Genomic DNA, 15,892 nt, shown 5'->3' with positions numbered 1-15,892 from the left:
AGGGAAAACTTGAATAGCACAACCCCCTCCTTTGCTGTATTTAGAAGACTAGCTGAGTGGTAGAAAGGGAAAGAGCAGGTGTGCACCCCTTTGCATAGATGCAAAACTGGTAGTTCATGCACTACCCAGACCACAGCTTCCACAACTGTGCAAAAGGGCAACATTGCAGCTGTGCTGTATGCAGCCAAAAGAAATTGCCATTGGCTTTGAATACAATATACTGAGAAACAGAAGCACCTTTTTAATGAACAGAAAGTGCAAAGGAAATACATCTGACCCCTGCCTGGCTAAAGCATAGCTAGCTTCCATTGCCCTTATGGGCAGACTCACAAAATCATCTTTATGATGTAGTTGTTTTAGAAAGGTGTATCCCCCATAAAGTATAAAGGGTGGCTTGCGTGTCTGATTTCACAAGCAACCAATACACACAGCAGTCTAAAAGTCTTCTCATTTTCTGGGTTACACATGTGCTGAGATTAATTTGCATGTTGGGTTAAAGTGATGTGTAAAATGGTCCCAACCAGGGCCTTTTTTGTAGAAAAAAGCCCAACCGGAACTCATTTGCATATTAGGCCACACCCCTGATGTCACCATTGTTTCACGCATTGTTTTTCTACAAAAAAGCCGAGCAGGAACTCATTTGTAAATTAGCCCACACACCCCTGATGCCAAGCCTGCCGGAACTGCGTTCCTGTGCAGTCCTGCTAAAAAAACCCCCTAGTCCCAACTCTCGTGCAGTCTTTAAAAAAAGCAAAGGCTTTGTTCTGCTGTTTCCTGTTGATGGGGGGGCTGTTTGATTGTCATGTATTTGATCCCCATAAAATCAACTCCCTCCTCCACTTTAGAAATCCAGAGACTTGTGTGCAGGCAGCTTCCTCTGCTCCCTGATAGAACTGGAGCCCAGCTTGTGAATGAAATCTGGCTGTTTTGTGTATTTTGCCATTTCTCTTAATTGTACGTGGAAATGTATGTTGTAATTTTTTTTTTAAAAAAATGAAGGATTTCTTCCAACAGGATTATTTTTTGTAATGAATTTTTTTTTCAAAAATGATTATGCATGGCCCATTTGGATTTCAACTATCCAGTTTGCTCTAATAATTAAATGTTTTGGACCAGTACTTGAAACAAGCCAGTTTGCATAAAGTTTTGCTGCCCTAACCCAAAGCAGGGTGTACAGAGTACCTGAAGCAGGGACTGCACTTGTGGAACCTTCTCAAAGCTGTTGCCTGGCAGGGAATGAGGAGTGAGAACAGTTGGATGTTCACATTGTCACACACACATTCCCAGTAGATGGATCGGTAGCAGACCTTCCTGCACAGCACCCTCTTGCACACAGCTCCTCATGCAGCTGGGTGCACATGAACATGAGCCTCGTGTGTGTGCAGTAACCTGAAGCTGGAGTAAAGGCCCCTACCACAGGAGCTCCCATTACCAATTTTCATTAGCTGAATTTCATGCCATTTCCCAAAAAGATGTAAATAGATGGTGTGTTCAGCACCTTTTACTGGCAGTGGAAGAGCCTGTTTTAGGTGTGCAGAGCTACATGCTAGATTATGACTCATAAATGCTGCTCTGCAAATTCCCTTCTGTCTTATCATAACCTTTTAAATGAATGTGAGTCTTTTATTTTCTTTTTTTGGGGGGAGGGGCTTTTTAAAAGTTCACTTTGCTGCTTTTAGGATTGTGAACCTCTACACATTTTAATAAGTTACTGTAAACAATGAGTCATGTTCCAGTGCTCTCAAGAGTATAATACTCCAGCTCGTAGGAGGCATAGATACAATTAGAATTAAATTAGAAATTTTTTTAGAGAGAAATGTGCCTGACACCAGTGGAAGGCCTTTCTTCTATAAAAGAAGCAGTTATCCAATGCAGCAAGGCATATACACTTGCCTTTTATTAATAATCAGTATTCTGTGTGTTCTGTTTTTAGGTTTATGTGGCTGCTTTTGCTGTCTCTGCCTATGCATCCACTTACTATAGAGCTGGAAGTAAGCCATTCAATCCTGTGCTTGGAGAAACCTATGAATGTATCCGTGAAGATAAGGGCTTCCAGTTTTTTGCTGAACAGGTATTGCTGTGCTACTGCTGTTCTGTTTTGGTAAATGTACTAATTCTGATTGCTTACTGGGAGTTTCTAAGGTGGTCTTTGAATCTGAGTTGTAAGCATGTAATACCTATGAAGTTGCAGACAATGCACTGATGGAAGCATTTCAGACTCTTGAAGATCAAAATACAATGTGGTTACAGGATATTTCCTAGCAGGTGTGGGCAATCACTGATTCTCATTTTACAGGCTCCATCTAGTGGTCAGCAGTATGTTTAAAATATGAATAATTCCATAATTCCTGAGAAAAATAGCTAATTAAAAATAAACTTGTCAATTTAACTTTTTCCTTTCACTTTTTAGGTCTGTCATCATCCTCCTATCTCTGCCTGCCATGCTGAATCTGATAATTTTGTGTTCTGGCAAGGTGACTCTTTAATTTATCATTTACTGCTAGCTTTCAGGATATGGGAAAAGTCTACAACAATGTTAAGGTCTTCAGACATACATATACGAAGCTAAAGCCTGCATGTTTTAAAGCAGTCTGAGAAACAGACATTGGCACATTCTATGGACATAAAACATATCCAGTCAAATTTTGGAATTTGATGTATCAAATTCCAAAATGCTGAGTGACCTTGAGTCAGTCACAGTTCTCACAGAGCTGTTCTCACAAGAGCAGTTCTCTCAGAGCTCTCTCAGCTCCACCAACTCACAGGGTGTCTGTTGTGGGGAGAGGAACGAAAGGAGAATGTAAGCCACTCTGAGTGAAGGGTAGGGTATAAATCTAATATTCTCTTCTTCTATTTGAAAATCAGTGGAGGAAAAGCCTTGACTTGTTTCCTCCAGCATTTGTATGGAAAAGAAGGACACAGTTCTTCAATAGTCCTATAGGCTGGTGTGGGGTTGTGTTTTGAGTGTCAGTGTAGGATCTCTGCACTCTCAGCCTAAGCTACATCAAAGGGTTGTTGTGAGGATTAAATGGAAGAAGGGGGGAAGGCAGAGCTCCTTGGAGGAAGGTTGGGATAGAAATGTCGTAAGTAAATTCTATTGAATAAAGTTGGTCTTAGGGTTGCCAGCTCAAGGTTGGGAAATGCCTGGAGATTTGGGGATGGACCCTGGGGAGGACAGGGTTTAGGAAAGGGAGGGGTATAATGCCACAGAGTCCACCCTCCAAAGCAGCCACTTTCTCCAAGGGAACTGATGACTGTAGTCTGGAGGTCAGTTGCAATTCTCGGAGATCTTCAGGACCCAACTGAAGATTAGCAGCCCTAGTTGCCCTTGCACCCACCGGTGGGCTGTTCACGAGGCTGAAGGCTGCATAGGCTGAAATTTTGTATGGGTTGTTCATGACAGCAGATGTGAAGGCCAAACCCAATAATCTCTATGCATGGTTAGCTCACTGTTTGGTATTGAGTTGGCATCTGTTTGGTGCAAACTTGGCATTCATTGTGAAAGGAGTTTGCAAATCTACAAGCCACTTCTCAGCCTACTAATGAAAACAATTGTGATATGTCTTTGCTTGGGATGGCCATCTGTTGTATCCGATTCTGAGTCTGTGCAACACAGAGCCATATTTGAATAGAAAAAATATAAGCATCTGGCCATGGGCATGAACTAGTCATTGCTCCACTCAGTTGATTTCTTTTGGAATCATGATATGGTTTGTAGGCAGGATATCAGTAGCTATCATCAGACAGTAGCAGTGTGCCTATGTTTGCTGCTAAGATCATGCTTAGGTTTTGTTTGTTTGTTTTTTCTTTCAGATATTAGGTGGAAGAACAAATTTTGGGGAAAATCCATGGAAATTGTGCCAGTTGGTACAACACATGTAATTTTGCCAGGGTAAGTTCTATATCAACATGCTGATGAATCTAGGCCAGGTTTGCCAGATAGGATTTTGTTCTTTAATTTAGAAGTTCTCAAAATATATACACTTGTAAACTGAAATTCTCCCATAAGATATTGTGTTTGAAGTTATGTACATAACAATTGTACAGCAGGATCAGAGACCATTCCGAAGAGGGAAAACTTTTAGTTCCAAGGCCGCCTCAGATTGACCTGCTGTCAAATTCCTATTGATCATAACCGCATTCTCAGTCTTGTCTTGCTGCACTCCACACACACATCTCTTGCTGTATACTCTGCTCTCATGCTTCTAGGATGAGCTGGGAAGACAGCAGTTACCAGCATAGCTAGTTACTTTGTGGATTAAGAATGCTTCTATAGATCATGTCTTGAATGGAGGTAAGCAGTAGTGACAGTAATGGGGCTGGCTTTTATAATGTGCAGGGCAATGTTGATCAGATGTCTTTATGGTTTAGTGGCCAGCGTGTGGAATGAGAATATAAGAAATCAATGTTCAAATCCTGTCTGCTGTGAGTTCACTTGTGGGCAGCTCATTACCTTGGATCTGCTTTTAGTGAACACATAATCAAGTGTTCATAAAATCCCTACGTGCTATTCTTTGCCATTGCGCAAAAGAAAAAAAAATCACCCTGTACTGGCAGGGGCTAAACCTGTAGGCCAGGTCTGGCCTGAAGGATACAACATGGGGTGCAGCTGAATGCTGGGCTCAGCTGCAGCCTTGACTGAGTAAGTCGTGTCCCTGGGATGGAGAGGGTGGAGCTGGAGGTGGGACAAAGGACTGCTCCCTTGGTTCCAAGGGTGACGATGCCTGCTGGTTGTGGACTTAAAGGCAGTTGTGGAGAGGAGCTGGGGTGCAGCACAAGTGAGAGGCAACTGTGAGGGCCAGCGAAGGGAAGCAAGTGGTTGAAATGGGGGATGGCACAACATCCTTCTATTAGGACTGAGCCTGGTGGAAGCTCTTATTAAAATCCCATTTGAATGTTCACCTGCTTCATTCTTGGGGAGGAACGGATGGCCGACCCCTACCCAGTCTGCTCTATCCTCGGAGCCCTGCCTCCTCCATGTGCTGGGGTGGAGGACCCCTCCTCGACTACACACCCCTTCTAGTTACTCAGTAAAAATACTTCCATGTTATGACTTGTATACTGGAAGTGAACTTTGAGTTGAGATGGCAATTGTTTTAATTAGGGTGTTGAGATACTCAGATATTGTTTTCACAGAAACTTTCAACATATCCCCAGAGTACTAAGTATATCCTTCCAGTGTTTATGTTCATGCTCTTTCTAATAAAATGTTCAGTAAAATTTCTATTAAAATGTTCATAAATGTTCATAAATGAATCAAGTGAAGCTGTATTCTGTTCCCTCTAGTTCAGTCTTATCTACTCTGACAGGCAATAGCTCCCAAGGGTGTTCAGCAGAGGTTCCACTGCCCAAGATTCTTTTAATTGGAAAGCTTCAGTTTTAAAGGGTTCTTTTTACTGGAAAGATTGTACCTTGGGCCTTCTTATGCAAAGCATGTGTTTTGCCACTAATTTGTGACTCATTTACATCTTTCCTTTCGTGAAATACTGGCATTTTCTGAAAACTCTTAATTCAGATCTTAATTTATTATCCCAAAGTGTCATGCTGTGTTTTTTTCCCTGAAGGAGGCATTTCCTCAGTGTTACAAAAGAAAGCAAAATGGGATATTTAGAATGTTTCAGACAGTGAATCCTAATGAAATCATCACCAGCTAACTGTTTTTATTAGCTATTTTATATGTTTCTTATTAGCTATTTTATATTTTTATTAGCTAATATTTATATTAGCTATTTTATATTAGCTGAGTGCTTTCCCTTTGCATTCCAGTTTCAGGGACCATTATGAGTGGAATAAGGTGACATCTTGCATTCATAACATTTTAAGTGGCCAGCGATGGATAGAACACTATGGAGAGATCATAATAAAGAATCTGAATGATCATACGTGTCACTGCAAACTTACTTTCATAAAGGTGCGATTCTTGGTAACATCACAATTTTCTCATATATGGCAAAGTGTTTTGGAAACTGTGGACACTTATAAACCGAGTTGCAGTCTTCTAAGTCCACTGACTTAAAAGGATTTAGAAGGGTATAACTACTTAGGATTACACTTCAGAAGTTCTTCCTGGGCAACCAGGTTGCTAAATGAGGTAGACTTAATAATTGTTTGATGAAAATGATTCTATGAGGTGATTTTACCCTTTCCTTCCAGGGTTGAGTTTTCTTGTGTAGGAGTCTCATATGGCTAGATGTGGTCTAAGTAAATTATTTTTATAAAGCTAAAAGTGTGGGGAATCAACCCAGTGTAGTACAGTGGCTAGAATATCTAACTAGAACTTGGGAACTCACTCCAACAAGTAGTAGAGTGAGTGACTGTTCAGGCCACTCACTCTGTCTCAAGGCTGCAATGCCTTGCAACGTCCTTGTGTCCCCACACTTACTTTATTCATTTACAAAGTTTATATTCTGCCTATCTGGCTTCATCAAGGCCACCAAGGCAACTAAACAGATTTGAAATGTGCATAATGTGAACATGTCTTAATAATTAAACTAAACAAAAAGATCATTCAAGCAATTGAACCATATTAAATACAAATAAATGAAAACCACAACTGAAAACAGGACAGGAAGGAGGAATCACTGAGGGAATGCCAAATGAAACAAAAAGAAGTTTTTGTGTGCTGGTAAAAGATAGCAAAAAAGATAGCAAAAAAAAGGAGAGGCAAGTCTCTGTAAGGAGACTGTTCTAGTGCTATGACTGAGAAGGCCTTCTCCTGGATTGCCACCCACCTTATCTGAGAAGGTAAGTTCTTGGAAGATAACCATAGCAAGCAGTTAAGGTTACAAGAGAATAAGTAGTCCAGGTATATTGGTCCCAAGTAGAGCTGCCAAGTCCCCTTACTTTTCCGGTGGGAGCCTTTGGGAGGCATTCTGGGAGATGGGTGGGGACGCAAATAACTTTTTGGACCAGTAAAACCAGAAGTATCTCAAAACAGGAAATGGCTTGGCAGCCATTTGAGTGGTATCTAGGGGGTTGATGCAAAACAGACTACTCAAATGGCTACCAGCCATTTCATGGCCAGTTTCGTTCCTCCCCCGCACCCACTACTAATCAAGGGGAGAGGAGCAAAACTGATCCCTGAAGCCTTGTAGCCATTTGAGTAGTTCTTTTTGTTTCCCCTAGGGACCACTCAAATGGCTGCTCTGGGGCAGCACTTCCGTGTTTTCGGGCCTCTCCTGATTTTACTGGAAGCGGCCTGAAAAATGTCATTTTGGGGTGGGATTTCCTCTGCTGCCAGCTGGCTGAGAAGCCCTCCCCAAATTGGGGGATCCCCCACTCAGACCAGGGTATTGGGATCCCTAGGCTCAAATCATGTATGCCTGTAAAGATTAACACTAGTACCTTGTATTGTGCCTGGAAGCAGATTGGGATGCAATGTAGATGGGCCAAGATTTGAATGATATGGCCTCTGCAGTTCACTCCAGTCAACATTCTAGCAGCAGCATCCTGTAGATGCATTGCAGTAATCTAGTCTTGATGTACCCAGGACATGTTCCACAGTCGCCAGATCTGTTCTGCCCAGGAATGGATGCAGCTAGCTAACAAGTGACAGATGGCAAAAAGCATTCCTGGTAACAGCTGCCACCTGTTTATCCAGCAGTAGACCATATGTTCAACTTTTGATCAGCCATGCATTGGGAGCTCCATAATTCCCAGAAGTATGGAAGGTTGGTTTAGACAGAGATCAAGACTTAAAGAGAGAAGAGGATAAAGCCTTCCATATAATCCATTTTCCTGATCTGAATGGCTCTGGGGAGCCTCTGTTTGCCTCATTGGGATGGGAACTACATGTGCTCTGCTGGGTTATGTACAATTTTCTACAATTGGGAAAGTAGGGATTCCTCACCCTCAACCAGAATTTGTCATTTTTATGCCACCTTTCCACAAAGAAGATAGCCAAGCATAAAATAAACCAATATGATGCAAGATCAAATAAGGTATAAAAAACAGGCTGTTCTGCCACCTCACCTTAGCCCTTTCAGCTACATATATCAGCCCAAGTTATTTCTATTTATCACAATATCTAAAACAGCAAGTTAATAAACATTTTAAATTAACCTTTTGAAAGTAATTTTAGTTTTGCTGACTTTATTTCTAGGCAAAATATTGGAATCACAATGTTCATGAGATTGAAGGCAGCATTTTGGACCAAAATGGAAAAATAGTACATCGGCTTTTTGGAAAATGGCATGAAAGTATATACTGCGGGACATCATCTTCACCAACCTGTATCTGGAGAGCAAGTTAGTTATTGGAATTTTATTTTTACTCATTTACAAACCTCTTTTGTTCCCAAGAAAAACACTTCTGTTTCTTTTTCTCCTAATTTTGGCTTCTGTTATTTTAACACACTCCTAAACTATATTCTACTGAGCCCCATGGCGCAGAGTGGTAAAGCTGTAGTACTGCAGTTGGAGCTCTCTGCTCATGACCTGAGTTCAATCCTGGCGGAAGCTTGGTTCAGGTAGCCAGCTCAAGGTTGACTCAGCCTTCCATCCTTCCGAGGTCAGTAAAATGAGTACCCAGCTTGCTGGGGGGAAAGTGTAGATGACTGGGGAAGGCAATGGCAAACCACCCCATAAAAAGTCTGCCATGAAAGCGTCATGATACGACGTCACCCCAGAGTCGAAAACAAGGGACTACCTTTACCTTTTTTTTACCTTTAAACTATATTCTAAAGATGGGATGGTCTTATGATTTCTCTGTACAAGGAAACATTGACTGGCTTCTTACTTCCTTTCATTTTGAAGGCTTTCTGATGTGGCAGGAATAATAATCTTGATTTATGAAAATACAATGCTTAACTATGGATTGTTTTCCTTTAATTTTGGCAGTAAATTAATCTGAATACCTGGGAAATGGTTTAAGAATTGTATGCAGAATAGAATACCCATTTGTTTAAATAGGTTTGTAAATGTATGTGTGTGTATCTTCAAGGATTCTTGAAAGGTAAGACAAAAGCTGGAAAAGGAGCGTTACTGGAAAAAAAATGATTGCAATTTAAACACATCCACATATACAATTATGCTAACATCACATAACCATTAGTTAACCACTAACTGTAGCTCAGCATTATTCCTGCAGTAATGCAATTAAAATATTGGGGGGGGGGTGCTGTGGGAAAGCTGTGTATGGTAACAAAAGAATCTAAGCACTAGATTATGAAAATAAACTGGGGTGTTGGATTTGGTCTGGGGGGAAACTGAAGCCATTTTTTATTTACAGATCCAATGCCTAAAGATTACGAGAAATGTTATGGTTTCACACAATTTGCATTAGAATTAAATGAACTGGACCCAGTCACAAGACCGTTGCTTCCACCTACTGACACCAGATTTAGGCCTGACCAAAGGTAGTATGTTTGTTCTTCTCATTTAGTGAATTCATACAGTAACATAGTTTTTGTTATTTTTGATCCTTCAGATGCAGGAGCAATCAGTGTGTGGTATGTCTGCCATCATGGGGGTGGGGCAGAGCAAGAATAAATTAAATCTGTAATTTGTTTGGGTTTTCTTTTTATATCTGTAAAAGTTTTTTAAAAATTCATTAAATCTGTCATTTGTATTGACATGAGGGAGATGAAACAGCAAGGAAATAGTATCCCCAGACTGCTGATCTCTGACAGCCTCCAGAAATGTTGGTGGCCGCTTTTCAGTCACTTCCCACCACCTTTTCTGTCCATATGTAGAATCATCCCACCAACTTGCTGTCTGAGTGTTGGGGTAAAGGCCAGGTCTGGCTACTGTAGCTCAAAGCTGCAGTATACAGTTCCCTCCTTCTGTGTTGTATTCTCATAATAATTTTGAGATATATTAGGCTAGGCTAAATTGCTAGCCCAAAGTCTTGCAGTGAGTTTCATGGCCAGCAAGGATTTGAATCTGGTTGTAACTCAATACTCTAACAACTACACTACACATGTTCTCTTAAATCCTCCAGCCTCTACAGAAAGGCTCATGCATTCTGCCTTAAGAGGATCATAAAATGATATGTCCTGTGCTTTTGTTGTCTATCCTTTGTAATACAGGCTTCTAGAAGAAGGGAATATTGAAGGAGCAGAAGAGCAAAAGCAGAGGATTGAGCAGCTACAGAGGGATAGGAGGAAAGTTCTAGAAGAAAACAATATAGAGCATCAACCTAGATTTTTCAGGTATTTTTATATCAGATAATTGTGCTTCAGTGATCACTGAAATGTTTTTGATTTGTTAACACTGCATATTTCACAAACACAAAACAGCCAGGTTTTGTTCAATCCCCTTACAACTTGCCTGTTTGCTTATATATACTTACAGATACAGGTATACTTATTTGTATTTAAAAGAGTAAAGTGGGAAAAGGACTAAATAAATTCCACTGGTTCTTCTACTTTATAGTGCCTGAAAGCTCTGTCCATGTTGAGAGAAGTTATGAGTCAAGGAATATGTGAAAAGCTTGTTTGTTTGTTTTTTGCAGGAAATATCTGTGGGTAAGATATTTCAGGCCAGCTATTGCTCACTGTTCTTTCCTGGCAAATTCACACGCACGTTTCATTTTGATGTAATTTTTTTTTTCCAAATGCAATCCTCTGTTGAAGTGGCTCTATAGATTTAAAATAACCTTTCTTGGATTTGCAATCCCAGCTACTTCTAATACAAGTGACAATTTTACTCTTCTTTTCACCTGCCACATCATGGTGGTTTTATTTCTACTTGTCAGGTAGGCCTCTCTAAAAATGGAGGTGGACTACAGGACTTGCCCTGCCTGGTGCCACAATCTTACCTCCTGCATTAATATCTGTATAAAACTAGAGATGGGTGAGCTCCCCCAACCCCAATCAGAGCTTTCCTGATACACTGAAAACAAATTGTTCACATAGCAAGTACTTAGAACATTTCCTCCAGTCCCCTCATCCATCTGTGTTGACTAGGAGGGGTCTGTTGTAGTCAGTGGGCTCACTCCTAAAAAACTCCAGTGGACTACAGTTTTTCTCTCAAGTACATCAGAGAAGACAAGCCTCCGTTCCCGTTGTATTCTATGCAGCCAAAAAAACCCCCCTCAAAATTGTCAAGTACTGTTTTTAACCAATTAAAATTTGATGTGGTATATTTGATTATTTTGAATTTTTAGTCACAATGAGGATCTGTGAAAACATGTAGTAGGATAAGCATTTGAAAAAGAAATGGTAAACATAGCTAAGTGGCGAGCATCTCTAAGCACTTGCTTTGGGAGAAGTTCAATAAGTGTTAATGGGATTATTCCAGAGTAAGCACATTAGAAATAGCAGTTTATCTTCAGACCAGATTCTGAGGGCTACTTCTCACATTACATTCTCTATAACATGGAGCTGTCTGCACTTCTCAGTGTATAAAAACACTTGAAACATTTCCAGTCCCAATTCAGGATGCTGATCTTAACTTATAAAGCCCTACACAGCTTGGGAACAATGTCTGTCAAAATGCCTCTCCTGGCCCAATCTAACTGGATGTTACACTCAATCTCTGGGGCCTTCCTCTGGGTGCTTGGAGGGTGGCAACTTGGGGGAGGGTATTTTTGGTAGTCCTCTCCGCCCATCAACAACTTCCCTGCTGTTGCCTTGCTGCCCGGCATCGAATTTGCCATCTTTTCAGTGCCAGGTTAAGACAACCCTCTTTGCAGAGGCCTAGACCTCAACGATCATGCAGGGGCCTGATATGATTAGCCAGATACATTTCTCTCATTTAGGGTTAGGTCCTTTTGGGTCCATTATATTTTTTAAAATGTTTTTCATGTTACTTTAAATTAATTTAAATTAATGTTTTATTTATTTATTTATTTATTTAATTACTTTAGATTTTTATCTTGCCCTCTCCACGAGCGGACTCAGCGTGGCTAACTATCTATTCAGACATCTACAATTACAATGTAAAAACAATAAAATACAATTTAAAACATTTTATGGTGCTGTTCAACTTCAATATAGATTGGATCTTTCTTCTGACAGTGATCCTATAATGATTGTAATTCCTCAGTAGTGTAGGGTAGCAGTCCTCTCCCGGTTTCGGTGTTGAAGGCCTGTCGAAATAGTTCAGTTTATCTGTAATATTTCATTGTTTTTATGCTTATTGTAAACTGCCTACAGAGCTTCAGGTATGGGCTGTGCAAAAATGAAATAAATGTAATAATAGTATGAACACAGACTATGATGTTCACAATTGCAGCAATTTCTTAATCAATGGATATTTGGCTGAAAAAGCATATACACTGCCATTCTGACTTTGAACACATATTATATCCTGCTCAGGGCTTTATTCCCGCTTAACCAGAATCCAAAGCAGCTTAGCACATCATTCATCCCTCCTCCGTCCTATCCTTGCAACCACAAATTTGTGAGGTGGTTAGGCTGTGAGAGATAGTGATGGGCCAAGGTCACCCAGGAAGCTTCTATGGCTGAGCAAGGATTTGAACCTGGTTGTCCCAGGTTCCAGTCAGACACATAAACTTCTATGCCATGGTCTGAGACAGTCTTTTAAAGACACAAGATGTGATACCCTTGCTTGTGCTAAGCAAGTCTGGTTTTCATTAGGACTGGTCCACCATACTCATTGGCACTTAGAGTGTCAAACTGGCATTAGATTGCAATGTGGGAGGAGGCAGTGGGTGTGGTTTGCACCTGTTGTCACCTTCTGCATCTGTGCTGCTACTGCCCTTGTCGGGGGGGGGGGGTTGCGGGCTGCAGGGGCATTACGAATGGAGCCTGCTTGGGATTCAGGAGGGATGGCAAGGGAAGAGAGCACTGAGGGTGGCAGAACTCTTTGAACCCTGGATCTAGTAAGTGCCTGAATGGGAAATTACCTGTGAACCCTTGTATATGCTACCATGACCTCCCTGACGGGAAAAGCAATTAATATGACCTGTAAAAATTCAGAACCAGCTAAGGATGCATCTATAGGCTGCTGTATAAGTTCAGGTTGCCTGGCAGCTTTTGGTTGGCTTCTGCTCTGCTTCTACAAAGTATGGGCATGCAACTGTTTACAGTGAATTCTGGGCATTTTAGCCCCTCGTCCTCACAAAATTAAAGAACTATAAAATAATATACACAGCAGAACTAAAAGATCTTTTGTTCAATGTTTGGCAGGAAATCTGCAGATGACTCCTGGGTGAGCAATGGAATCTACCTGGAACTGAGAAAAAATTCTGGCTTTTCTAAGCTGGATCATTCTGTTCTCTGGTGAGAAAGGACAAGAGAAAAATGACATTTAGCTGTTGATCCCCCTGATCATCATTTAATCAGAGAGGAAATGCTGCATTATCACCTTGATCTTCTAAGTATTTTGCTTAATTTAGGTGCACATTTTCTTTGTTCTGTTTCTGTCTTGCTATTTGGATAGTAACCATGGTTTTTTGAATGTACAAAAACCTCTAGTTTTCTTTATAATATTTAATAAACTACTGTTGAATGTTATCTTTGAGAATGGGATGGGGTGGGGAAAGAAGCTTTAACACTATTTTTCCAAAGGATAATGCAAAGTTCAGAATTAATACATGCAGTATTTAACTGTGTGACAGATGATACCAGCTAGCAGTTTGTCAGCTATGCTACAAAAGCAGAATGGGTGGTGTCATCACCCCTCCCTCCCTCCTTCTCATATGTCAGTAAGCTACCAAAGTGGGAATCAAGTTTATTTGGGGGGCTCTTACCATCTCAGTTGCTGATGGTATTGGAGTCTGACTTTTTATGAAAAATTTATTAAATTCCTATTTTTACTTCATTAGGTAACACATTCTACGAAACAGTATGAAGCAGTAAATAGTATTAATGGTTCCTGCTGCCTTACATGTGACAGGCACAGCCATTTGGTAGATTCTTCACCTTGTTGAAATTAATGGAATTTCAGCCATTGCAGAGTTCATGTGAGCAACGCTTTGCACAGGAAATGTCCCAAACAGATTGTGTCCCAATTGTATATCTTACAATGAGTCATGCTATGAATCAGATTTTTAGGATACAATCCAAGAAAAGTTACCTGCAGCTAACTTCAGTTACAACCTATTCTGTTGATTGTTTTTAATAGGATTTAAAAATATTAGCTCACTTTTCCTGGATTGTATGTTTTCAGATTAACCTAACAGAATGGTATCTCTCATCCTAGAACCTAGGGGGGAAATGACTTAGTGAAAACCTTTCTGCTTTTATCTTAAGCAAAGTCTTTAAAGAACACGAATTCTTTATTATTTCACTGGTGCACAATCCTGCCAGAGAAATAAATCCTTCTTAAAAATTTGCAAAGTAGCTAATTGTTTTAAGAGACAACATTGTTTTCTGAAAATAAGATTTTGGTATTTTCTACCTCTTCTGAGCAACATATTTAATATCTAGTATTTTTTTAAAAGCTGACCATCTGCCTTATAGATAAATGTATGGAATATATGGTCTTCCTTTTAAATGTTTTGTGTTTAGGTAAATAGTGTCCTGCACTAAAAAGATTGTATGTCTTTCTTATATCCTTTGTATGTATAGTAATATTATCATGAGCATGTTAGAGCACTTTTGAATGGTGATAGAAATCTTGTGTTTATTTTTCTTTTCTTTTTTTTTTAAAAAATCCACTTTATACAGCATTGCACATGATTCAAAGCAGGTACTCAACATAACTGTAGTCTGGAACACAGATTTGTTCTGTCAAGTTTTGGATCCCTTGCATACAACCTGAAAGGAAAGTGTTGCTGGTTTACAAAACCAACAATTGAATAAAACTTGAGTCCAGTGACACCTTTAAGATCTATTAATTTCATTGTGCATAGGGAACATCCCTACCTGTGGAGTGAGCATCCCCTATGCATGCATCTCTTCCAGGTTTGGGACTTCATGTGGGTAGGGAATTTGTGAGGGATGGGGGCACTGTAGCAGCAGGAACTGTCTAAAAAATGCGGTTAGAATCAAACACTATGAGGAAAGGTTTTCATGTAATTACCGACATACTCACAGTACACAGAATCTTGCTGAATCAAAAGCTAAGAGTTCTTTGATTGCAGATGCACATACTGAGGTAGTAATAACACTTTCAAAAGGAAATAACAACTTTGAAAGATCTCCAGTTTATGTCTGCTTACGCAGTTTCAAACAAAAGCTTTTAAATAGTGGGCCAAATGAACATTCTGTGTAACATTGATCAGGGATAGATCCAGATGGGTAGCTATGTGTAACATTCTGTGTAACATTGATCAAGTATTCCAATCCAAAACTGTTCCCTGACATAAGTTAGGGGTTGTTAGCTTATTTTTACTAAATCCTCCTGCCCAGCAAGTGCTACTGATTATCATTGACCACAAAAAAAAATTAACCTTTCTGAGAAAACAAACCTGTCTCATTTCCCTGTACCAGTTGTTAAAGAGATTGCCTCAGCTTGGTTAAAATGGTTTGTTGTTTCTGTTTTTTCCCCTCCCTAAATTGTAATTAACTATGCTGTAATTAAATAATATCCAATACTTTACACAATTAAGACTTTTTTCATTGATTAATATTTTCTGTCATTTTTAGGGTTTTTTCTTCCAAACAATTTAACATAAGTTTCTTTATGTAAGCTCTTTATATATTATATTTATTTGAATTTTTTCCCTTCCCAAATCAAATCCATTCCAGGTTTTTTCAGGTATTAGGCAGGTCCATCATATATGTTTATAATTTGTGTTATATAATCTCCTGCACACATTGTCTCCATGTTTACAGTCAAGCTAAGAGGAATTATTTAATTTTGCCTTTAGAAGTTTTACTGGTTTGGATGTATGGTTGTTGCTGTCCTTTGGAAATATGATCTGCTTTGTATAGTCCAAGTGCAGTTTTTAAATATTTAATGTAGCTATTAAAGAGAGAGGAGCAGAGCCATTGTTCATGAGCATATTCACAATGCATGCATTAACCAGTCGAATATTGAGA

At 39.8% G+C, this 15,892-nt stretch overlaps 1 protein-coding gene across 2 annotated transcripts in view; it reads left to right on the top strand.

Annotated features, from left to right (window-relative positions):
* The window catches only part of OSBPL3 (oxysterol binding protein like 3), a 117,413-nt gene extending 103,993 nt beyond the window's left edge, over nt 1–13,420 (top strand). For both annotated transcript variants that reach the window (XM_060248667.1, XM_060248666.1), the window contains 8 exons: nt 1,934–2,071; nt 2,411–2,474; nt 3,814–3,892; nt 5,767–5,911; nt 8,102–8,246; nt 9,229–9,355; nt 10,028–10,150; nt 13,094–13,420. In XM_060248667.1, coding sequence (XP_060104650.1) covers nt 1,934–2,071; nt 2,411–2,474; nt 3,814–3,892; nt 5,767–5,911; nt 8,102–8,246; nt 9,229–9,355; nt 10,028–10,150; nt 13,094–13,190 — 918 coding nt within the window. In that variant the 3' untranslated portion in view covers nt 13,191–13,420. The remainder of the gene's footprint in view (nt 1–1,933; nt 2,072–2,410; nt 2,475–3,813; nt 3,893–5,766; nt 5,912–8,101; nt 8,247–9,228; nt 9,356–10,027; nt 10,151–13,093) is intronic.
* Nucleotides 13,421–15,892: the final 2,472 nt, after the last annotated feature.

Source organism: Heteronotia binoei, chromosome 10 (assembly GCF_032191835.1).
Source record: "Heteronotia binoei isolate CCM8104 ecotype False Entrance Well chromosome 10, APGP_CSIRO_Hbin_v1, whole genome shotgun sequence".
Taxonomy (NCBI): Eukaryota; Metazoa; Chordata; class Lepidosauria; order Squamata; family Gekkonidae; genus Heteronotia; species Heteronotia binoei.
The sequence above is the reverse complement of the archived record's forward strand: the minus strand, read 5'-3'. Positions and strand labels throughout refer to the sequence as shown.